The sequence below is a fragment of the Hylaeus volcanicus genome, chromosome 8 (genome assembly GCF_026283585.1).
Source record: "Hylaeus volcanicus isolate JK05 chromosome 8, UHH_iyHylVolc1.0_haploid, whole genome shotgun sequence".
In the NCBI taxonomy this organism is placed as follows: Eukaryota; Metazoa; Arthropoda; class Insecta; order Hymenoptera; family Colletidae; genus Hylaeus; species Hylaeus volcanicus.
Genome location: NC_071983.1, coordinates 10,678,106 through 10,703,896, shown reverse-complemented (window position 1 = coordinate 10,703,896; position 25,791 = coordinate 10,678,106). Strand labels below are relative to the sequence as shown.

Genomic DNA, 25,791 nt, shown 5'->3' with positions numbered 1-25,791 from the left:
AGTTATTTCCACCAAGGAACTAAAAAATTAGTTTTGAAAATGAAATGTAAAACAAAGAATGAATTTGAATGAAATACTTGAATCTCGGTGAAATTATAAAAATAGATACCACAATAAATCCTATAAGTTATTCGTATCCTCTATATCTGTTGAAGAAGTTTGACTAAATTAAATATCAGTTTTGATATAACTAAATGAATTTTTTATTATAAATATATATACGAATAAGCTGAAACGTACACTTGGAAACATCAAACTTGCCATTTAGTTTAAACAAATTTCTTCGATAGATACAGAGGATGCGAATATTTACGGGACTGATTGCATTTATTTCTGTCGTCAACTTTTTACGTAACACATGCTCCGAACAAATCGAAAATCCTGAAACTATGTAAGGATATTTATTTAGAGGTTCGGCGAAAACTGTCAAAATTCCAAGACAACATACGATATATCAGACAAAATCAAATCGTAATACAAATTGAATGGCTAATCAATAAATTACTAACACAAATTGATAAACATAACTGACAATTATAAAACATACAAACATACCTAGTGGTTTAAATATAAACATTCATCCAACATTTACACTACAATACATTACAATTATTGTAAATCTCAAAAATAGAGTCGAAAGTAGCTTCGTATCCATTACTCGCCAGTCTGATAATCGAGCAGCATAAAATTTGACGATGGAAATGTACCTAAAAAGTCGTTTATAATTGGAAACGACGCTTTCCTGTCGCCTTCCCACGTACATATATCAAGCAAGATTCTATAACTGGAGAGAAACGTGGCGGAATCAGCTGGAGAGGTTGAAAAAGAAAAATACTGGTACGGCACCGCTCTAAGTCCCTTCGCGAGGAATTTCTGCTCGATCCTCGCGACCACTGGACTGCCTCGTTTCGAGCAGAACTGGCACCAGTCGGGAGGAACGAAGGTCTCCCGGTTACCTGGTGGAACAGGTCTCCGTTCCAGCGACGAGATATCTCCGTCTCGTCGCGCAATGATCCTCTGGAAAGGACGAATCCGCGACGCCGCTTCGTAGGAAACGTTACTCTAACCAAGTTTCGTTTCGTTTGGGAAACAAACCTCGCTGGAAGTAGCACGCACGCCAGCGTCGCTGAAAACTGGAGCACATTCTCTTACCGCGAGAGAACGCAACTGGCCAGAACGTAACTGTCCTTATCGCTCTCTTCTCCATTTTTACTTTGTCTGTTGGAGTCGTGCTTGTCCAGGAGAAATTAGCGTAGATAGTTATTCCAAGGAATCGCGAATCCCCAAATAATATTTATTCCGGCTTTAAAATTCCCTGGACAAGTCGGCACAAGGAATTACTCATTCCATATTTCCGTTTTTTCGTGTTTCATTAATCAGCCGTGATTTTTATTTGGATTGATATTTTTTCCTCCGTTCTTTCTTCGACTCGAACATCCAAAAAGTTGAAAGAAAAATTCTCGAGTCTCCTAAATGAGTTCCTTGCATTCCACTGAGCAGAGCTCTTCTAAACGTTTATTTTCCTCAGCCTTGATTCGATATTCGTCATTTTTATCTCCGCGACAATTATTTCCACGCACTCATCTCCTTCCAAAAAATCTAAACAAAAATTCCATCCATCATTCTCCACCCAAACTTTTATTTTCTTCATTTTTGAATCATTCCTCGGTTTGAAAGAACCTAAAAGATCCCTAATAAAGCTCCCGGGTAATCCAAGAGAACAAAGGACACCTAAAATCAGCGATCGAAGCCGAACGCGCCGCCCTCCCAATTAACCAGTCCGAAACGGGGCAATAATCGGTGGATCATAAACGACGGTGTCCACAGAGAGGAGGCAGGATCGCGTATCAGTCCCTGCAAAGGTTCCAATTAACGTTCGCACACGCGATACGCCGGTATTACAACGCAACGAGGACATCGCCGTCGCCATTAGGCGCGCGTAACGACGACCAGAGGGTCGTCGAGTTGAATACGACGCCACCGTCGACCGTCGGAGGGGTTGCGCGTCCAAAAGGGGCGAGTTTGCACTGGGCATACACAGACGATAAACAACGACGTATACTATAAGGCCTGGACGAACCTGTCCACCTGACAAACCTGACGATGATTTATCACCGTTCGTCCTGAAATGATCCTCTCCGTTTGTCGCGAAACGACCAAATCCCTCCAAGAAATCGGGGTCAGATTGCGCCTCGGACGATTTCACCGCGTGACGTCGGCGGATAGAGTCAGACTCGAAGATTTAGTCGGAAAGATTCGGCGCGTTCGGCTAGGGATTAATTGCTTTTCGTCGTTGCGATGGTTACCGTTCGACTTTTGCTTTCTAGTTTCTAATCGAGGTCATCTAGTTACTCGAATCGAAGAAGGACACCTGCCATACGAATTCGTTTTTACGTAGCTTCGAAAGCGTAGTTTTCACGTAGCGATGAAATATAAATTGCGAGGGTAATTTGGCATAGGAGTTTGCCTCCGTGGCGATGAGAAAGTCGAAGGTGTGGCTACGGTAAAAGTAGGGGTTTTTTAGAATTTTATACGCTGGAAAGTACTCGAACTGTCGGTCTGGAACTTTGCGCCGTTGTTGGTATGTATTTTTTTTAGGTAAATTTTTCTCGTAGAAAAATGTGAAATATTTTTGAAGATACGTGATTGCTCGATTTTAGGGAGGTACTAGATCTACGGCACTCTTGGAATTTTATGAAATACCGCAACTTACACACACGAATATCGTCGCGATTCTCAAACATCAAACCTTTCGATATAACAATTTATTATATTCTTTTACATATGTTCATTTAGTAAATTCCTTTTACAAAATAATTTCACAAAATCTCTTTACACGTTAACTTGTTAAATCCTTTATATATGATAATTCGATTGATTCTTTTCACCCCTTAATTCCGTCGATCCTTTGCATATTTTAATTCATAAAATTCCTCCGATACGTCAATTTAGTAAATTCAATCTTGATTAAATAAATTCTCTTCAATCCTCCATACATTAATTTACTAGATTCAATCTCAACACTGCGAGTGAGTTTAACACAAACTCCAGCGTACCGGGATAAATAAAGTCGCGGATAAAAGGGAAAATCATCCCTTAGCTCGCGCGCACGTCCGTCTAAGCATTTCCGCGAGCGTGTCGCGAGATGAAAAGTCTGTTCTGCGGCTAAAAAAGAAAGGGAAACGGTTTTTCAGAACGTGTGCGCGCAAGTACAAGCGGGGAGGAAACATGTGCGTGGCAAAGACACACGCACGGTCCGTCGCGGTTCTCCGACTAAACAGAACGACCTGTTGCGTGGATTTTTAGCGCTTTCGAGCCGAGCCTTGGAGTTCCGTGGCCGCAGGCCACGGTTTTTCTGCCCGCTTGGAGGATACCCTGTTTCCTGGTCGTCGTTTCGATCGTCTCGAAAAACAGCTCGACGAGCAACTGCGCGAAATTAACGCTGGGAGTTGCTCTAACAGCTCCCAGGCATTAGCGATCCGGTGGACTTTATGGAATGCGAGGAACAGACGCCGATTCGTCGTTTCGTTTTATGGTGGACGGGTTAGCGAAGTCTCTCTGTAAATTGGCCCTCGTTTGTTGAGAGAAGATAGCGTCCAACGACCAATAATTAAAGTATATCCACCGACGTGTAGAAATGAAGTCTTGGTTGGACTCAAGAATCTCAGTTTCTAATCTCAGTCGCGTGCTTCCAATGATTCTATTCGTAAGAAACCTGTGTTACGAAGAACGTATAGAATTTAGAATTGCCAAATAAATTTGTCCACTGTTAACATTTATTTTTAAGTATTCGTATTAAATTGAAACAAAGAAGCTTAAGGTTTTGCTCTATAACTTTCTGATATGTTGCGATTCAAAAATTGGTTTCAATAAGCGTAAATGGAGAATTCGTAACATTTTTATTCGACGAGTAAGTAGAAGTTGTCATTCCTGTTTGTAATTTCTCGTGGAACGAGGGATGCCGAACGCGATGGAAAATTGGAGGTTGGGACAGGAAGGGGGAGGTCGGAGAACCGTAAAAGCGGGACACTAAAAAGTTGGAGCATACCGTAGGAATCTCGCTTACTTCCATAAAGTGAGTTTAAGGCCCCCGCTTCGATACTCCCGTTTACTCCCCGCTGATCGTAACTTCGAAAACTGAGGGATGGATATTTTCCAGATTAACGAACTACGGGTCTTCGGTCCTCTAAAATTCCTGAAACTTGGCTGAATTTCTAGCAGTTCCTTCGTCGATGCACAGCGCTTAGGTTAATTCATAAAACAATAATAAGAAAATACGCATAACAGTGGAACGAAATTTAAAAAATCAGTAGACATTTGCTAATTCAAATATTTGAAAAACGCACGCACATGAAACATACCTTACGATATCGAGTCGGTATCTTCGTACGAACCCATTCACGTCTATCATCATAAAAACGCAACAATCAGAGAATGATACATCCACCGCTGACCAATAAAATAATTTTTAGAAAAAAATATAACCGACTTCGAAAAAATATTAAAATTGCACTAAAAAGTATGAGATAATTTCTATTTCATTTATATTAAATGATATTGAATAATATATTAAATTTCTATTTCCTTTATATTAAATTATGTTAAATAACATAAACAACACAATAGAACATTTTTTTCTTGACAATTAAAGTCCAACGATCCAAAGAATCATGGTACATTCAACACTGACCAAGAAACAACACAATAGAACGTTTTTTCCTGAAAATTAACTTCCGAGGAATCTCGCTTCTACTTCCATCGAAAGTTTTTAAGTACAATTTCCTTTGCAATTTTCAATCTCTCTCGGAAACGACGTGGCCCTCGCCGTTAGCCTAACGCGCGCAGTCGTATTTCTGGCTGCACCAAACCAGGAACAGAGCGTCTCCCGCTTCCCAAAGTAGCCGAGGTCTCGAAAGCGAGAATTAACGAGCGATCTCGAAATCGCGAGGGTTGTCTTAATTAGATCACGACTTCGTCTTCGCTCGGCGGGCGGCGTTCTTTTTCATCCGAAGGGTAGACAGGAAGGGAAGTCGTTGAAACGACGCAGAAATAAACCAAAGTGGAAGGAGGAGCGAGTCTGAAGTGCATCGCGGCCCTCCACCGATCAAAGTGGACCCGAAACTTGTCCGCAAGAACAAGGAACACCGAGTAACTTCTCGACGAATGTATCAACGATCAAAGGGGTAGTCGTTGAAATTACAGCTCGTTCCTTTTTTTTTTTGTTTCTTTGGTTGCAATTAAGCTTCGGTCCAATCGAGCATGACGTTTCTACCTGTGTTGGCGAAAGACGACTGATTTATATAAAAGAATTTCAACCAAGGGGGAGAATATTTTGCTGTTCGGTGAAGCTATGATCTTCCTTTTCATTCCAATCTCCAAAGTACACAGTTTGTTGAGATTATTTAAAAAAAAAACTATTTTACCCCAACCCCTGAATAATCGTATTAAACAACGTATTTCACCCCACCGTTTGAGAAACCCTGGACAGTCGTCGCAATTCCCGGGAGCATTTGCGAAAAGTAAAATTAACAAAAAGTAAATAAAAGAAGGCCGTGCGAAGGGGAAATCGCGTTCGACTATCGCAGGATCGATACGAGCGCAAAGAGGATTCCGCGGCGCACGCACGGGCAATTGCGAAAATATAATGAAACTGGATTAACGATGGAGGCTACCCTATGCACCCCGCTGCATACGACAATTGCAGCTGTTCCAGCGCAGATGGCCCAGGGTCCCCGTGTCCCCCGTTGCACCGCGTGGCACCCAGTGCACGTTGCAACTGGTCATCCAACGTTTACGTGGCCGTTTCATCGAAGGTTGCGCGTTAACTTCTAGCGAGCCACTATTTTCCGACCATGCACACTTGCCTCTTTTTTTTATCTTTGAGCTCAGGATAGCAGGACACTGCAAAGAGAAAGAGGCGAGCTCTTTTATTGTGCAGGTTTGCCAGAGATTAAAAGAAATTAAAAGCGATCGAAAAGGAGGCAGGCGTGATTCGTTTACTTGGTTTTTTATTAGTTTCTCACTAATTCGATCTTTCTTTTCTGTTTCAGGTAAGTCAAGAACATTTAATGCTGCAGACGTATAGGTGATCCCAAAGAAATTTCTCAACGTCAGGTATCTATCTTAATTAGTTGTCGACGAAGAAGTATCGGGTTCTCTCGTGAGAACGATTGATCGAACTTCACCTATTTGATTTATAAATTATCGTCTCTCTTATATTTGCAGACATATTAATTAATCCACGAATTTCGATCCGCGTCGCGGCAATTTCCACTCTTCCCTGGCTCGACTTTTCTCTTTCCCCGACGTCTGGCGCGGTTTATCGTACCCCCAGGTTCGCGTGCCTGGTCGTATCGGTTGTAAAATATATAAAGCTGGACACGTCCGGTACCAGGGCCATGAGCCACAACGACTGGGAACTTAGCACGCAATATGGCACACGTACGCACAATGACCCGCGGGGTAACACGCACACCGCGTATCCACCAACCGATATTGCGGCTCGAGCCGGCTTGGGAACGAGCTATGAAACGCTCCAAAGACCGCTGAATAGGCGAACTTTACAGCACGCATCGTCTGCTCGAAAAATCTCTGATATTCTCGGGAAAACTCTGAAAAACACGTACTCGCTACCGAAGGGTTGAGAATTCATCTGCAAACGATACTAACCGAATAGAACTCGAAGACTCGAAACACAGGTTTGAAATACAGGCTAATATACAGCAGGATTTAAAAAGTACGAGATAAACAGAAATCGTGGAAATTAGACTGTAGACACGGTTGAAAAATTGTACGATAGATCAGTTCGGTCAACTCTTCGGGGCACGCGATTTAAAACAGAAATAGAACCGATAAGAATTGAGATACAGAATTCGGATTTAGGCGAAAGTATGTCTTATCTTCCAAACAGATATCTTCTTGCATTTATGCAAATTTTCGTACATTTCCCCACATTTTCACTTACTATAAATGCATAAACATCCTCAGCCTATTAATAGCGCAGCAATGCCACCTAATATCAGAGTTGCAGAGAGGTCTGCCCATTCATTTGCGAAAATAGACAACGAAGGAACGATCAGCCAACGAGTGGAACGTTGACAAGGTGTCTGGCGTGCCGTTACTCTCTGAAAAAAAGTAGTCCACGGGTCGGTAGCCATTGTGCCGTGCAGAAAAATGCGATGGGAAACGCGGATAAGCGTGTTATAACAGGGATACGGTCCTGTCGACGGTCTTATACGCGACGCATATATCGCGTATGTGGATCGACAAAAGGGAAGACGCGGTTCTTGGCCAGACAAAAGCGTCTAGACGACCAGCGGAATTAAAGCCACAGCCGAGGCTCCGGTTCGAGCTCTCGCTGCGCGCGGAGGAAAAGGTACAGCGAACTCGAAACAATTCGTCGGCGCGAGGAACCATATTCCCGCTCCTCCCTGCGTGCAACCGGGAGCTGCATCACGTGCTGCGCAGGGTAGATGCGCGTCGGTACTCATCGCGATGGATCGAACACAAAGGGACGTCCTAACTGAATCTCCATCGAAACTTAACGAGCGAACCACAATTGAAATTTTCGCAGCTTCTTTCTCTGGACCTCTTTCTGTTTAATCGATCTGGTCTCGTTTTTGTTTTGGCGAATCGAGTTAAATAGGAGAGTAAGTGCGAGGATTGCACGTTGATTATAGCGAATTCCAGGGGGCAGACAGTGCATATCGATCGCGTACAACGGTATGTAAATCGAGTTTGGTTTATATAATCGTCCACGGACTTTCCATGAATTTTTATTGCTCCTGTAACTTGCTAATTATGTAGTCACGTTTCGTGGAGGTCCATGGACGTGCTGATAACCCATTGATTTTAATATCACTGTACATCGGCAGCATATTTTGTCGCGATTACTAACATCCAAGCAAATATTCTCGTTACGACAGCGCAATGCTATCATTCTCCGTACCTTATCGCCATGAAAAAATTATTTTCGCTATCATAAAACTATCCTTAACAAATACTAACGATCTCCCTCGCATTCATCATACCCTCCCCCTGGAATAAATTGTCAAACGTTGCTTCTTTGCAAGTTCATCGAAAAACTACCCCTAAAACCTTCCCACTGTTCGCGTCGATACTTAGAAAGTACTCCAGGCGAAGATGCTCGCTTAAATTACGCTCCTACGTACTACACTTGGTGTATCGAGTCAATCGTTCCCGACAATCGCGGAACATCGAATCGTTCGGGAATATGGTTTTCGTTGGAACTGGCCGCGCGTGTTGGCGCGAGTTCGTCGACCCTGGCACACGTGTAGTCGGATCGCAATCGATGTCCCACCACCTCGGCGACGCTTGAGAGGGACTCCATTAGCAAAGGTTATCAGGTCGACCTCGAATCGTATCGATTGGCTCGCTTTAAAACGTCCTCCGCCCCGGCCCTAGCGTCAGCAACAGGCGTCCTTCTTTTTCGGCGACGCTGCGCGACACGCATCACCTCTTGCCACCCCTTTGGGAGACGGCGTCGAATCGAGACCGACGGTCGTTCCATGGCGAGGGGACGTTGACCGGGGCGACGTTCATCGACGACCCGGGGACAACGATTTCGGTGGTCGATCGCTCCTGCCAGGGGAGAATCATTCGGGAGTCGGTATTATCTTTTTCCAGGGGTTGGAGGACCCTGTGCCATAGGGTTTTTCTTTGTATCGTGTATTTTTGGGGCGAATCTTGACTCGTATTTTTCATTCGAGCCGTTCACTGCATAAATCGATCGACTCCACTTTTATGAAAAATCTTGAATCTTAAAAATAAAACTTTAGAATATCATTGAAGCCTGAAAGATTCGCAAGAAAAATAAATAAATAAAATGTATCATTTAGCACCGCGTAAAGTATAAGAATTCTTCGATTGGTCGCCGCAAGTTCGTTAGATGGATAAGAATTCAGTCGCGTCTCCGCGTCCTGGTAATTAAAAATTCCGAGCTCGACGAGGCTGGAATTTCGTCAAACTGGAGCACCTCCGCGCGCAGTCCTCGTCGCGGTTTTCGCCTCGAGGACTCAAAATTCTCCAGCGGGGGAAAAAGACAGGAACGGGGCGATGCCGCGGGTATTCGTCGCCGGCGTTTCCGCTGTCGGAGTTTTTCTCTCCCCCGTCGTCGCTCTCCTCCACTTGTTAGGTTGACGACGCAGAGTTTATTTAAGATCTTGCTGCGTGGTCTAACGGTTCGCGGAGCTCGAAAGCAGATTTTCGCGGACGAGTTTGCGGAAGCAGCGAACCGGGTCTCGGTTGAAAGTCGCGAGAGCGCCGCGACGCCTTATTAAAAAGTTTAGACCGGATCGCTGGCGCCTGAATCCGCTGAAAGTTTAACGAAGGTCCGAACGTCGCGGTAGACACCGATAAAAAAGGAGGAGAAACATCAGGAGGGAAACGTCGTCGAGTTTTCCGCGTGCTACTTCGGAGAGCATCTGGTCGTTGGTCGAAAATTTTTAGGACCTCGAAGTTTCTGGGAAATTCATCTCGCGGAAATTCTTGGTTTTGCCGGTGGCGGAAGTCGTGGAAATTTTCAGCTGAAGCAGAAGTAGATTAAACGCTGTACGCGAATATTTTTACGGCGGAGGTTCCGGAATTATTTGCGATTTTAGTGAAATTATCGTCAGGTGTGGGATTAAGAGATCAGGGATCGAGCCAAGAGATCTTCGATAACTCTCACCTGTCTATTAATCTCTTGATAAAACTTAGGTTGTCAGAATGAGGTAGCTCAGTTGGTTTCTGAGTTTGGTAGCTCAGGTGGTGAAATCTTCCTGAGGTAAACTCAAACTATATTAAAACGCAAAGCTCGGGAAATGATAAAAATTACGAAACTCGATAACAAACATACCACCACACCTTAATAATAATTCAGTTCACAAAATTAATACGAAACCGTCTACCACGCGTTTCTCAGGTTTTTCTGTCGTTCCGTCCCACCTCCACTCAGTTCTACTCGAGCTGGTGTTCGTGCTGTTCTATCTTCATCTCTTGTATCTCGCCTGTTTTCTTTCGAATCTCGCGCTCTCGTAGTCTGCGAAAAAGGAAGTATTAACCCCCGTGTCGTAAAACCGCGGCATCCGGACCGTAAATCTCGCCAGCGAAGCCCGGAGTCTTGGCTCGATCCGTGACCTAACTAGTCCGAGATTATCCGCGGGAAAGAAGGATTCATTCGGACGGGGCGATTGCAGGCGTGGTTTTGCGGAACGAGCAGATCGTTCATCTAGATGAACACCGACCGTCCGGTTTCGTAAGGGCGGTAGTCGAAGCGTGCAGCCGAATCATCTAGATATCGTCCGTTCCATCCGGTTTTCCCATCCACCCTCTCACTGCGCCCGCTCACCTGTATCCTTTCCTCGCAGACGCTGTCCAAGGGCGTCCTCGAAGGATATCGGGTCACGTTTCGCGCGCATCTCTCCTTTTGTCGATCCTGAGGCCCGACCTTTTCCACGGTTTCATCCTGGAAGGCTCCTTAATTTTGGACGCTAATGACGCTAATGCCTCCAAGTCTCAGTTTATTTGACTCGTAACGAAGGGGGTCGTTCAGGAATTTTTTCGAGGCAAACCAACAGCGATATCAAAATTTTAAAAATATTGGTAGGTCACCGGAACATTCGCTATATCTAGGAAAAAGATTGGTTCGGTTACCTCTATTCGTTTAGTCTCAAGAAATTCCTGAACGGTGTCTTCTTTTATTAATTAGAAATCAGATCGCAGGGCGAAACCAGGATAGGCGATACTTGCGAATTTATTAAGCGGGAACTAGAAAGTATTTCGATCTACAATTTGTAGACATTTTTGTGCGCAACAAAAGAATCGATATTCAAAAAATCTACCGTGGCCGAAGTTTAGCACGGATTAACAGAGATTTAGGGACACGAATACGGGGGTAGCCGAGTGGCGGGGTTGCGACGATTTTCGAGGGGTTGCGACTTGTTTGCGCGATCGATCGTACCTGGAGTCTGGGTCTGGGTCGTGTGGGTGTTCCTTCTGTGTTGTTGCTCCCGCCAGTCACCGTCTGGCTTTTATTTCCCGACGTTTTCGCGATACTCTGTGTTCGCATTTAAGGGGATTGGCGCTCCTTTTATTCGGGGGGTCTGCTATCGTACCCAAGAAAATAAACTGTCCTTCCTCTCAGACAGAAGATGGAATTCGTATAACGAACACCTCCATTTGGAACTCGATGAAACGCGAGCCAGGGTAACAAAGTCAGGTTGTTGCCAAGCGATAATCCGCGGTAATTGTTGCTTTACGAGCAATTTTTGTCGTCGTTGCTGGAGAGGAATGCAAACACGCGACCCCGCGCGGACGTTCGTCAGCGACGATGCAATTTCGAGCTAAAAGGGCTGACGGCTGACTCGAAATATCTTGGTCCTTTTCTCGGCCTGACAACTTGTCCACGGACACGGGCCGGAGTCTTGCGTTAACGTTGGTACCGTGCAACCGAAAATTCGCATGTTCTCTTTCCTGGCCTCGAAAGCATCCGTTCGATCGAACCTGAATTTTAAGAAGCGTTAAGTAATTTAACGACATTAGCACGAGTTGAGATTAAATATATTGATATCAAAATTAAACACACTTGGATTCACTGTATGCAAAATTACATTTAGAATAATGTACAGCGTTACGTTACTTAGTAACCCGAAACACCCCGGTCCAATTTTCGTTATTGGAAAATTGCCGGAGGTTCGGGGGTGCGAAGCTTCAATACCGTACGCAAACAATCGGCTGCAGAAGTGTACGAACCAGCAGACACCACGCGAATAACGTTTTCGCGGGAATCGATATCGTTTTATGTGCTCGTATTTGCGAAACTGAAACATCGTGTCTGGCTAATTTCAGGGGAAAAAATTAAATTAAAAAAAACAGAAGAGAAAGATTACGAGAAGAAATGAATTAATCAGCGTAAGTGATCTACCGATAAAAAATGGGCAATTCGAAAAGAATGCTAAATTAATGCCGGAACGGTGGACAGTCGTAAAGGAAGAAAAAGGGCGAAATTGGGTGTTACCGCGTGGCTGGGTGAATTAGCGAAATTGGCCACTGTTTCTCACCGTGAAACGGGCGCTGTTTCCTCGCGAACGTTGGCGTCGCGGCATCGATCGTCGGAATTAGCATCGGTGTAAGTGGCTGGCGTATTTACACGAATAAGCTCCGGCTTAACTTTCGTCTAACTAGTTTAAACTTAACGTGGAGAAACTGCGGTTTGAGTAGAACTGCTGGGCATGCACTCCGCCGCGTCTTCCGCGGGGGTGGCGAAGGGGGGGAGGACTTCTCTAACAGTTACGCGATAATAGAGCGGTAAGCGAGTCGGAGAAGAGAAAGTAAGATTATACGAATGCCTTCCGAGGAGGGAGGAGAGAACAACCACCCGGTGATGCTTAATAATATAGCGAGCCCATTCGCCGGCGTAATAAGTTCGGATTATCCTAATCCATCGTCCTCGTTGCATCTCTATACAGGGTAAATAGAAATTGTTCTCTGCTTGTCAGAAGTATTCTTCTTCGTAAGACCTTAATTTTGCAATATTCGAAAAATAAATCAGCAAACTTCGATTCATCTAAAAAAAAAAAAAGAAAGTAACCCCGAAGACTTGCCTTTGACATAGCCTAGACAAATCAACATGGAGTCTTCGGGAGTTGACGAACCCTCAAAACCCCGATCCTCCCCAAAATACCATCCGTTACAAATTTCCCTGGCGATGTATACGGAACCGACTGCACGGCTTTCTTTCTTCCGAACCAAGAAACTGTATTCGATTCTTCCTGGAGAAGCAGCCCGTTACATTTGCCGTAAAAGCTCACGGTGTTCCGCGAAACAAGGAGTCCCTGCACCGCGAACGGGAGTCGTTAAGGGAAGGGCAGCCGACAGGAGAACCTTCCGATGCCTGTAAATCAAACTAACGAGCCGTAATCGATCGCGTGTACCTCGACCATGCGGGTTCGAGCGCGCGTCCGTCGAGTCAATTATAAATTATCGCCTACTATGCATAATCGACGGTATTAATTACGGGGGGACCCGGTTTGTCCTTAGCCACTCGTTCGCCTGAGATTTATCGGCGCCAGGGTGGAGGCAGGGAGCCTGCTTCCTTTGAAATCTGTCGATCATGTTCCATCGCGTTTACGTGGATCGATCGAGACATCGTAAAGCCCCATTTGCACCTGCGAACGCACGCGTCAGAGAGTGAACCGTGACGTGAAGACCTAACGGAGGCTGTAATGCAAAGGTGAAGCCCCGTTTGCATTTAATAGAAAATGTACAGCCCCATTTGCACCTAGCCGAATGTCTGAAGCCTCGTTTACGTTTGGACTAGCCTCTCTTATAGAACTTCCACCTTCTCCTTCTCTATTAAAATTCGAGTAGTTTTTTCACAATATTGCGTTGCCTCGTTTCCCTCAAGTGCGAACGTGGCTTAAGTCGATGCAGTACGTGCAAGACTCGTTCAGGGCGATTAAACAATTTCACGCAGCCATAATTCCCCGAGCGGTCCCAGCGTTTCCTTGTTCGCGAGTGGACTTGCCTTTTCCAGCGACCGTAGGAGCGATTCTCATGAGAACTCAATCGGGACCCCGTTCCTGTGGCGCCAACGACTTTCAAACGCTTCCATTTACCGATCCCTCTATACTTCCCTCGAACAGAATCCGCGAGCTCTCTGTCACGCGTGATTCACGGGATGGGGATGGCTCGTCAACAACGGGAACGCCACGAAGAATTCTCGGACGCGTTCGTTTCAGCGTGATTTATCGCGGTCGCAGCGTCTATAATGTTCCTCGTATCGCGGTGTAAATTTTTAGTCGAGCCATCAGCCGTGACACATTTATTTTCATACTTTAAACGCGAAATACGGCGGACAAGGTGCCGCGTTTGGAAGCTTTTTGCCCTCTGCGATTGATTAATTCACGGTGAATTTCCACAGAACTTTCCACCCCTATCCGAATAAAAATACGATGGTCATTCGGCCGGCTCGATTACAAAATACTGGATGCAACGATTCTGTGTGCTTTTGGTCGTGACTTCTTCGATTTTAAACAATTTTTTCAAACAATGTAATCCGAACAAAATTAAAGACCGCATTTTGTCGCGTCATATTGAATCCACCATTTTGAATTTCTGAATTTTTAGTTCAGATTTGGAATCAGCGACCCGAAAAACCCCTGGATACCAAGTTTCATGCAAATCGTTCGAAAGAAACTCTAGATATTCAAGGGAAACTCCATAAGGGTGATTATTGTCAATTTCTCAGCCTGAACATTCTAACCCTCGTCCATTGATCTTGAGAGTCGAAACCAAAGGATCTGCCGTCCATTCACCAGTCTTCAGTCCGAAAATCGAACCCCCTTCAGACCCCGATCCCTTTGAAAGAAGACTTCGGAAGTTTCTTTCGCGATACTGCAGAGTAATTTTCCGAAGGGTATCATGCGTATCCCTTCCCCTCGTGCGCTCATATATCAACGTCGCATCGTCGAATCGCAAACGAAACGAATATCCGTAGATGATTGCGCTTTCAATCACCTCTTTTCATCTCTGTAACAATGGTAAACTACCGAAGACGAAGATGAAGACGCACGTCATCCGAGGGAACAGACACGCGAGGTTCCTTGAACTTTCCACCGCCTGACGCTGTCCTTCCAAGATACCGGCTATTGCTATTCAATTTCCGGTTCCTCGCCGGGTCCCCGACGTATCTGCGATATATACGAGGCGCACGATATCGCGTTGATAGTACTACGTACACGGTGTGCTTCCTGTAACGCGAGCATCTCGATAAAAGACCTTTCGTTTCTTTGGAAGATACATCGAGGAAGGGGTTCGATTCGAAGGGGCAAATATACAATATATACAATATATAATATATATCTTATATTCCGATAAGAGGACGCTTTCGTCAGGGTCGTATCTCGCGACGATTCAGGGGATCCTTCGGTATTTTTCCAAGAATGGGAAACGTGTTTTTGTTAACGCAGCGATGAGCAACGTCGTTAATTAATATTCACCGCTCGGCGATCGGCGAGCGTCTCTAACACGGCGGATTATAAATTATCAGGACGTGCGAGCAACGGGGCGCGAACAGCTACCCCGATAAATGCGCGCTTTCGTTTCTATGGGTGATCGCTAATGGGGACGGTTTAATCGATCGTGAATAAGTTATCTGTCGTTCTTTATTGATCGATTTTATTTAAAGAGTTGGGGAGTCGAGCCTTATTTGTTCGTTAAATTCGTAACGTAGGAATGACGATCGGATAACTAACAATAAATGAAAGATTTCTATGGATGATCGCTAATGGAATGGCTCGGTTTGTTAGCGAATAAATTACCGATCGTCCTCTTGCGGGATACCGGTGCAGTTGGAAAACCGGATCGATTTCAGGACTTTATTACGCGGCGGTTATCGTCGCCTCTAATTGCTCTCATAATTAATCCGTTGCATTTTTACGCCCAGGCCCGCCCTGGAGGATCGGTAATTAAATTGATAGCGCGTCGTTGATCTTATCTGAGGCGTATAATGTCGCGGCTCGGTGACGAGGGGCAGGTATTTGTTCAACGAGAAAGAAAGGCGACGCCAGGGGACACTGGCTGACTTCGTTTAGAATAGAATGCGTAAAATTAGTGAGGGGGTAGACTGAGTAGAACGAATGGAGCTGTGAGAGCCTCGGTGGAGTTAGTAGAATGGGTTAGGTAGGTCGAGTTAGTGCTAGTAATAGATCGAAAGTAGAGCGAGTAGAGTCAGAAGAGATGGAGTAGAGATTAGTGAGTAGAATAACAATACATTGAGCAGTCAGAGTGAGTAAACTTAGGCATTGAGTAGGGAGGGTAGAACGAATAGAGCAATTAAATGGAGTAAATTCAGCGCACCACGTAGAGTTAGCGAACTTTGGTATCGAGTAGAACGAGTAGCAGTGATTAATTAGCAGACCAATTAGCAGACCGAGGTCAATAACGTTGAGCTGAGATGGCACAGAGGAAAGTCAATAAACTGAACGAAGTCCGTAACTTTAATTAGGTTTGTTAAATTAACATCAGTGAACTCGATGTTCGACTCGGTAAAGCATTCCGTGAGAACTTTCGCGCGCGTCCTCGATTTTCACTTTGCTTTTTAGGAAAAGGTCCAAACACACGAGGCGCGTGAAGAGTTCGGTAAACAACTTTGCAAGAATCGCGTTATCGATGAATCAGCAAGCGTTTCGCTAGCACTCCCGATTGCATAAGCGGCTCAAGGCTCCCAGACGCACAAAAGTGGTAAAAATACCCGCAACAACTACGGGATAACAGTTAGTCAAACACTGGCTGATTGCAGAACGACGTCAACGAAACTTGTAGAACCATTCTGCGCCTCAGACTTAACAAAAACATCTCGGAGCGGAACGGGGATCAGCAAATCCCTTGTTCCATCTCTTGGCTTGAACTTGAACGTTTCGCTCAAGTATAATGGACGCGTCTTTACATGCGGATCTCCGAAATTAAGCGTACTCTATTCAAAACGTGCTTTTAGAATGTTTAGAGATCCATTAAGGGGCACGAAGTCGACGATTCTCTAAGTGGGAAAATTGTCTATGACATTATAATGGGAACAAACATTCGTATAGGCATATCAATCAAAATTAGAATATACACTTTTAGATTGTCGGCTCCGTAAGTGTCACCGTCCGCCAAAAATTTCTCAATCGATTAAAGATTGTTCCGGAAAAAAATAATCGCATCGTTTCCAGCATCGCGAAACCTCGATTAGCGAGGTTACCTGTACGGGATTGGCCGAACCGGTCGAAACTCCTGCGACGAACGGCCTCCCACCATTTCGCGGCAATGCGGAAGCCGTAACCTCGCCGTCAAGGTCACTGGTGCACCTCAAGGTCAGGAGCTTTTTGCTCGTGCGCCAATCCGTCTCGATCCTTGCCAATTTCCGCGCTGCGACACGCCCCTCCTACTCCGACTGCGTCAGCCTATCAGCTTTCCTCGTCCCTTCGCGTCCCTTTCTCCAAAAGATCTGCCGCTTTGGGGCCGAAAATTAGGGACAAATTAACATTTTCTTTTCTGCCAACGAATCAGAAGGAAAAATAAAGATGCGATGCAGTTGGAAATCTTTATTTCGGGGATTCTGGGCGTTTGGGTTTTTTTTTAATTTAGATTACTGTTTCTAGACTTGATTAAGAGACACTTGGCCTGCTTTCTCTCGGAACAGCTACAGAGTGTATTTAAAAATGCGTGGCAATTCGGAAATTTTTATTTCGAGTTTGTTGAGGATTTAGGGGTGTTCTGTGTCTTTATTTTCACAATGTATATTAACGTTTTTAGAATTACTTAAGATGAAGAATTGTTATTTTTTTCTCTCGTTTCTGCTATCTTTTTAATCTCATCGGTTCGATTTCTGAAAAAATTCTCTTTTTTTTTGAGCGGTTTGAGGTGCCTCGAGGGGTTCCAAGGTGAAGGAAAACTGGGAAAAGTCCGCGGAATGCGACGTGCGCGCGCTAAGCAAGGCTGTTCGAGCGGTGACGTCACTTGTTTCCGCGTAATTAGTTCTTGGCTGGTTCTTGTAATTGCATTCGCTGCGCGCCGTTATCGGGCGAACGCAGCTGAATGATAGTCGCGGTCGCAGCTGCAGCCTGCAGGTGATCCTGTCGCAGCTGTCACCGAACAACGGAGAAATACTGTTGCAAGTATTGCAGAGGATACGATCAGCTTTGGGAGAAAACAGGCGAACGATATAAATTTCAGAACGCCGGGAATCTCGTTACGACGCTTGTCGGTTGGTTTCGTTGCTGGTGTCTTGGGTATCGAATCTTAACATAGAAGGGGGAGCATCAGTTCGAGGGTGTTCAGTTGTTTAGTAGGGAATTGAACATTGTCGATCGTTCTGTTTTTATAGTCTTCGGTTCCAGAATTTAGTAGAATAGGTAGAAATAACTATATGGAATACAATTATTTACAGAGCGGTCATCTTCTTGTAGGATTTCTTCCTATCAACTAAATTAAAATATTTGGTACCCCTTCGATAGCAAATGGATAGTTTATTATTTAAAATTCATTGAACGTCAATTTCGGCGTGTTCAAGTAAAGACTTTGATCTTTAAACTGGTTTTTGGTATTCTCTTATTGTTGGTAAAATAGTTTAAGTGGTACGTTCGTCTTTCTCGTGTTCGTCTCGTGTTCATTTTCTAACTGAAAAGCACGAACCATCTAGCACTTCGGTCCAGGTGCGTTTAAACGATAGAAGATTGCATATGAAACAGCGATAGACGTCATACGGTTTTAACTAGCAAAACTATGTTTATGTATGCTAACACCGAGCCAAAAGTTCGCATAGCTAAATACCCAGACTCGTGAAATAACCTAATACCTTGGTGCGGTATTTGCGCACCAAGTTCGAAATAGCGTTAGGCTTCTAGGAAAGCGTCTTTAAATCTAGCCCACTCTAATTTGTTATTTCAACTCTTCGAAGCGAACTTCGATTGTGGTCAGAATTTACATTAAAAGAATATCTTTTAAACCGAATAATTATTACAAATCCTGGAATTAGAGCGTGTATCATCGTTTCTCGTTACAAGACCAAACCATAAATCGTCGCGGGTGACGATGATCATAAGTTTCAGTCACGTTGGTTCTTTCATGGTTCTTTTTAGCTTTCTTTCGTCTGGTCGCGTGTAGACAGTGACTGGCATGCGTGCGAGAGATCGATAACTTTTTCCCCTCCTCCGGCACCCCTTCTCGCCAGCCAAACACGTGCCAGTTTCCAAAGATGGGCAAAATCTCATCCAAATAATGCATCACGAACAAGAATAATCGAGAATTCGAAATGATAAACGATGTGAGTACAAAAAAAAAAAAAAAAATTAAGTAGAGAAGAATATGTATATAAAATTGACGATTATTTATTGAAACATACATGTTACTAGAATCGACACTTTTAGTTTTCCAATCAAAACTTCGAATTATAGAGTATAGAAACAGTTCTGAAATTCCATTTACATTTTTGTCCGCCAAAAGATAATAATTCGTAACTAACCATCGATCGCTACTTGGATCCTTCGATTTTATAAATTTCTAATTTTTATTTAACGCCACATTTTTCCCTTCGTTATACGAAATTCTCATCCAGATGAGAATTCCCTCCCACCTCCTAGAATAATCTTCGACAGACACGAGATTTAGCAGGGTATTAAATAAATCTCGCGGAACGCCGCGGTTTAAACGTCCGTCCGCGTTATTCTTCAGCGCCTGGGATTAGTCTGCGAGCTTTGGAGGAAACAAAGACGGCAGGAATGACGAAAGAAACGCTCGAGGTCACTTCCCCGGCTGTTAATTACGTCAGACACGACTCGACGTTTTCGCTGCTTCGCGTTGGCTTGCATCTGCATTTTGGGGGAGGGGGGCAAAGAACGGCTGCGTTTCCTGTTTGAAAAGCAACGCTGGGCGGGACGAAGAGACGTTTAGTGGTAGGGAGGAGTCGCGTGGTGGGGGCTGGACGCACTGTGACCTTGAGCAGCCAGCATTTCCTGTCTACGGGAGGGAGGGCTTGGCATTACTTATGGAAGGCGCTAGACTGACCTAAAATAAGAAAAATTCCAGTCAGTAATTTAATTACAAATTAATTTACTTGATCCTCGAAGTAAGGAGAATTTATTCATTGAAAATTTTAGGTTTATTGCTCTCAGGGAATTGTTTAAAATTCATTAAAATGTATAACGCATCTGAAGTCGACCTATCGATAAATTCTATTAATTGAATATTTTATTATGCATATACATGGAAGTAGTTATCAGTGATTTCAATTAAGTATAAATTGAATTAATCCATAAAGAACAAACCTATATGAATTCCTCTCACCCCATGAAATAACCATTATTCGACTCGAAATACTTCGAGGAGTGTGACCAATGCATACAGAGACCGTTACAAAAATCAAAATATGGAGAATAAAAACATCTTGACAATTTATTTCTGTCCACCCCCAAGTGTGGCTACACGTTTAAATCGCCTGGAATTAATCGGGCGACATTGATTCCGCGATCATTACGTCGCATCGTTGTACTCGGTGTTCCGTAATGCTCGCGCGGTAATATATAGATAAGGCGTCCCGACGCCGCGTCGCCCGCTGGCTATGACGCGCGTAAGTCATCGCTATGCGAATTAATATCGCGCGGACCGTTTAATTAAACGCTGATTAAGCCGAGCCGGCCGCGATAACGTTCCACCCGTCCACCCTAGGCCGGAACGGAGCTCGTTTCGGTATCCATTTTGTTGTCGACACGGCGTATCGTGCTTTCTGCGCGATGGGAGTCGAATCAGGGTCGCATGGATTATTTAATTGAATGCTGGTTAAGGTTAATAAGGTAATAGAGTTTGCTCGTTCGAACCGTGGTATGAGAACCTTTGCTCGCTCGTCCTCGCGGCTGATGCGGTGCAAATGAAATTTAATCTGTTTTACCGACAATTTTTTGCTGTGCCGCAACACGGAGAAATTTATTATTTTATTAGGTGATGAGTTTACATTGTTTCCAGAGTGGAGGAATATTTTTAGTTTCCTCTTAGGTTGATTTTTACTAAAAATGATGGCAGTGTTTTAATCTTAACAGACGAATACGTGAGTTATAATGAGTTACAATGATCGTAGCGTTGAAAATGTGATTTCTTTGTTCCTTTCACTGCGGGAGAGGAACAGAAAACCAAAACATTCGTGATGTCTGAGAAATTTTATTCGACCAGATGATGACGCGTTATTTTCTGATATCGTCTGGGAGGGTGTCCAGGCTCGATTTAATTTTACATCCGAGTGGCTCGGAATTAAAGTGAGCGCAAACGGGATTCGATGGGATTTTCTACTTTGAATGAGCGATAAACAAGCCGCACAGAAAGGGACCATTGTCCGGCGCAGAAACGGGTAATGGGCATTGTTCTGTATTAAACCGGGAGTTAAAACGATCCTTATAAATAGCTCGGATTCAATTTTAAACTTTATATCGATACAGTATCGCGAGGCCTTGTCAAGAACACGCCTCTCTCCGTGGGACTTATGGCTTTCGACGAACTCTTCCGTGATGCTGGATAGAAAGCTGTAAGACTCGAGTTTATCGGAGGACCTCGTAGATCGTTGCAGTATTTTCAATTTTACCAATTCTCAAACGAAACTCACAGAATCGGTATGTGAAAGTATAAGACTTGAGACGTGTATAATGATTTCTTAACAGAACTCATAGAGTTCCTATGGAGCTTAATAATTTATTTCTTCTACGAATTTCCAAAGAACGAATCTAACATAAATAAGACGCATTCTTTGAACCTTAAAAATTGCTAAAAACAATCAACCAACCCCTTTCGCTGAGTTGTTAAAAAATCCACCGATCTCAATGAAGGAAAAGACACCAGCAACAAAAACATGATATTACTTAAAGATTAATCATTTGCACCTACTACAAATTTACGATAAACGAATCAAACATAAATTAGGCACATTCTTCGAACCTTAAAGATCGCTAAAAAATATCAACCGTACTCTTCTCCTCGCTCGTTAAAAAAAGCCACCGACCTCGAATCGCGGGAAGGCTTTATCAGAAGCGAAAAAGCGGGAGGGGAAGGTGGAAAACCGCGCGGGGGCGTGGGGGGAAAGGATCGTAACTTTGCAGAAAATTGTGGCAGCGCAGGTAAATCGCGCGTTCTTTATTTGCTTCGTTCCGCCGCGAGCGTTTTTTCCTCCCAACCCTCCCGGACGTCACGGGTGAATTTATGCGCGCACGGCGTTGTTGATAACAATGTTGCAGTATAATACGCGAACTCGAGGACTACAGGTCACCTGGCTCCTGACACGGAGAGCGCGTACACGCACGCACGACGTCATCGATCCAACTCGAATTTAGCTCGATTAAATTACCCCCGACCGAGTTGCTAATCACCGTCCTATCGAATTAGCTTGGCTGGAAAGGAAATGGATCGCAAACGAAGGAAACTAAAGACTTACTTGTTGCTTCGATTCTAGATCCTAGAGTACGTTAGGTACGGTTTTGTCGTGGAGGGAGGGAGAATGTTTCGAGAGTGTCTGCGATCGATTTTGTAGGAAAATGTTTAGGGATTTATGATGAATTTTTAGTAGGTCATTCTTCCTTAACTGTTGGTACTTGCTCATAATTTTAATATTAAATCAGTGTGAGCTAGTTGACTAGAGAGTGCTGCGGTTGGTCAGAGTTTGAAAGAAACCACCCTCGTTTAGCGTAGTTTAGCTTCTCCGGAGAGAGACGCGCCCAAATTCGGAGGCGTCAATTATCTTATCGGTCCAAAGGCAGAGGGGAGCAGTCACAGGTCCATCGCGGCGGACAGACATTACGCTCGATTCACTAAAGCGGACTCACGAAGCAAGAAAGGTACGACGACCTTCGAAAAGGGTCAACGCACTCCGCCTGCCAAGCATAACGGAAGCGAAGCCACGGATTTCGAGTAGAACGACCCTGAATGCGCGCACGCGACATGCACCGCGGACTTGCCGCGACTAATTTCTCGCGACTATCGCTTCCTGTTACGGAACTTAGCCTAGTTACCCTCTAGCTTTTCATAGCTAAGCTCAGTACCATCTAAGCTCCCGTATCTAAGCCTAGGTGCTTTCTAGCTTTCCATAGTTGAGCTCAGTACCATCTAAGCTCCCGTATCTGAGCCTAGGTGCCTTCTAGCTTTCCGTAGTTGAGCTCAGTACCATCTAAGCTCCCGTATCTGAGCATAGGTACCTTCTAGCTCTCCATAGTTGAGCTCAGTACCATATGGGCCTCCGTATCTGAGCCTAGTTACCCTCTGGCTTTCCGTAGCTGAGCGTAGGTGTCCCCTAGCCCCCGTAGCTTCTATTACCTAAACCATGAAGGTTTCACTAAGCTCAGTGTCCCTACTAAGCACCCCAATAGAAAAAATACAATACGATGCAATGGTTCGCAAGATAATAGAAAAAAAGAATAGTGGAAATTACTTTATCGCCCTTTCCGGACGTCGTCGGTGGGAAGGGTGGGTCCAAGGGTGGTCGCGAACGAGATTGACTGGCGAATGAAAACGAGGGATTGGAATCGTCGGTTTGCGGTATAACCGGCTGACAATGAAATCGAACCACCGTAAACGGACTAATTGCAGGCACAATAATTATTCCGCGGACGAGGCCCCGCTCGAGGGAGGGTGGCCGTGTCGTCTGGTCGCGTTCACGGATTACGAATCGATATGGGAGGGCTGGCTTCCGTTATTAACCCGCGCGGGCAGAGCCTGGCGCGTGCACGGATCGACGGATAACGTCGAAATTTATGGTCGCGCGTGCACACCCGCCGCAGACTCTTCGGGGACCGTCGCGAATAGGGTAGAAGAGCGGCATCGGTCTCGATCAGCCGACGAATCGGACGATTCGAAATTTCGGAACGTTGCGCCGGGATCAACGGTGGCCACCAGCTTGCCAGAGATTGAAATTCAGTGAACAACGTCGAGGGGAGAGGGGGTTCGTTGAAGTTTATTTTTGCTCCCTGCTCCGAAATCACAGCAGTTTCTTTGGTTCTTGCATCGGTTTTAGATGGTGGTATCGTTCTATTCGCCCTGTAGCAGGAGCGAATGGTAAGGTTAGAATGGAATTTGTTAATGAAAGTTGAGATTTTTTCAAGTATAACTGCTTATACAACGTCAGACTGGTTTAACATTGGCGTTGAATTTCCACGTAGGATGAGGTTGGAAAGAGAACGTGAGAGAGTGCCTTGCATTATCTTCCAAATATCTGGAAAGAATTAATAAAATTTTACCACCGTATCTAAAAAGTTACACTTCTAACGCGTAGTATCTTTTTAAGGGTATTATAGGTGGTGCATCGCTGAGGTTTTCACGATGAAAATGAGTTCAAACACGGCCTCGTTCGGAGTGGTTTTAATTTTACGCGATTCATAGTTACTTTGGAAATGATTCGAATGACGATTGATCGAAGTTGTCCGAATGGGGTCGTGTTTGGACTCGTTTTCATCGGGAAAATCTCTCCATTTATAATGCTTCTATGGAGATACAACGACAAATTGAATAGAATAATAAATAGCAAACAAGATACGATAACGAATAATCTCATCGAGATTGCATAGAACCTCGTCACATTTAACGCAGAGTACAGGAATAATAAATTTCAGCTCGCTTTATTATGAATCTCGTTACAGGATAAACATATCCGATGAAAATTTAATTCTAATTGTTACCAAAAAGGAGAACAAGAGGTTCTACTAAAATATTGAATTATAGCTGCCGCGGTAGGAATTTTATTTAGCTCGCGAAGATTCAAATAATTACAAGAAAGGGAAATAATAGAGTTGCTTTACTGGGATATTAAATTTAATCTCTCGCTGTACGAATTTTGTTTGATCGATGATGAACCAGTTTTGCGAAGAATTCGAATAATTACAAGCGAGAGAAATAATGGGTACTCTACAGAAATATCAAATTCGAGCTCTCGTTGGACGAATTTTATTTTATCAACTACAAACGTACTCGTATAGATTCGGATAATCACAAGGGAGAAGAACAACAGCTTTCGAATCAATTGTAATTATTTGTACTTCAGGTTAATTAAAGCCTCGCATCCATATTGGCTTGGCGATCGACGAATAACCATTTCTCTATGATTTTCAGGGCGGTCACGGATCCGAGGGACGGTAGGAGAGTGGCTTTGAAAAAACTGCCAAACGTCTTTCAGAGCCTCGTGAGCAGCAAACGAGTCTTCAGGGAGCTGAAAATGCTCTGCTTCTTCAAACACGAAAACGTGAGTCCACTTTTCATTAATCTATTCTAGAATAATTTTTACATTCTTTAATTATAACATATATAAGTATATTTTCATCTTGTCAGCGTGATTTCATTTCAAGCATTTCAACTCGAAATGTTTTATCAGAAATTTTCATGTCCTATTAGTGTCCCGTACAATCATTTTCAGATTTATTAACAACCCTTTGCTGTAACATGATTAGCTTCAAGTATATGTATTTTCATTCTACCAATATGAGATGCACACTTTTGTTTCCATTATTCAAACTCTAACTTTCGTTTATCTTCCAACGAAGAAGAAATCGAAATTTTTCATCAGAATTTCGCGTATCTATCGAAATCACGAGTAAAATTGAATCGATCTCGCGATGGGAAGAAGCCAGAATAAAGACGTCCGGAATGAAATTCGTGTCGTCGTCGCGACGCTGGAATTCCGCGTCGACGTCGTTGCGATACGCTTCACCGGAAATCGGTGGCGCGCGTCCCTCCCCCCCTCGGAGCCCTCGATTTTCCATAACTCGCTTATCTAGCGCAGCGGCTCCGCGCTTATCTGCGGAGAAAGGAAAATACAGCCGGTGTTTTGTTTTACGAGTGGCTGTTCCATATACAGGGTGGACCACCTACTTTCTGACACCTTAACCATCTCAGGCTTATATTTCCTCGAAATCATTTTAAGGAACGATAAAAATGTTAAAATGTTATTTTATTATCATATGCAATAATATTAACACTAAACGTACCAAGCAGAGTCAAATGACCTCTTCTAAAATCCTTGTCGTAGATTCGCAAGCAACTCCGCCGCAAATGAGTTCTCTACAGCTAAACGAAATAGAAATACAGTACCTATATTACGAGCCAGGACGGAAAGATTCGAGTCTTTTTTAATGTTAAAATTCTGTTTGTAAGTTAAGAATTTTTTTCTAAAAATCAACTTGTTTATTACGCAAGGGGTCGAATGACTCATTATGGTAGGAAGTGGTACGTGTAAAGTGACGGTACGTTTAGTGTTAATCTGTTTTAATATCAAAATGTTCATGCTAATGT

General features: G+C 44.0%; 1 protein-coding gene across 6 annotated transcripts in view; it reads left to right on the top strand.

Moving 5' to 3' along the window:
- The window catches only part of LOC128880901 (serine/threonine-protein kinase NLK), a 189,514-nt gene that overhangs the window by 79,521 nt on the left and 84,202 nt on the right, over positions 1-25,791 (top strand). For all 6 annotated transcript variants that reach the window (XR_008457933.1, XR_008457936.1, XR_008457935.1 and 3 more), the window contains one exon: positions 24,616-24,745. Coding sequence is in view for 2 of the 6 variants with exons in the window: in XM_054131454.1 (XP_053987429.1) it covers positions 24,616-24,745 (130 nt within the window). In the remaining 4 variants the exon portion in view is untranslated. The remainder of the gene's footprint in view (positions 1-24,615; positions 24,746-25,791) is intronic.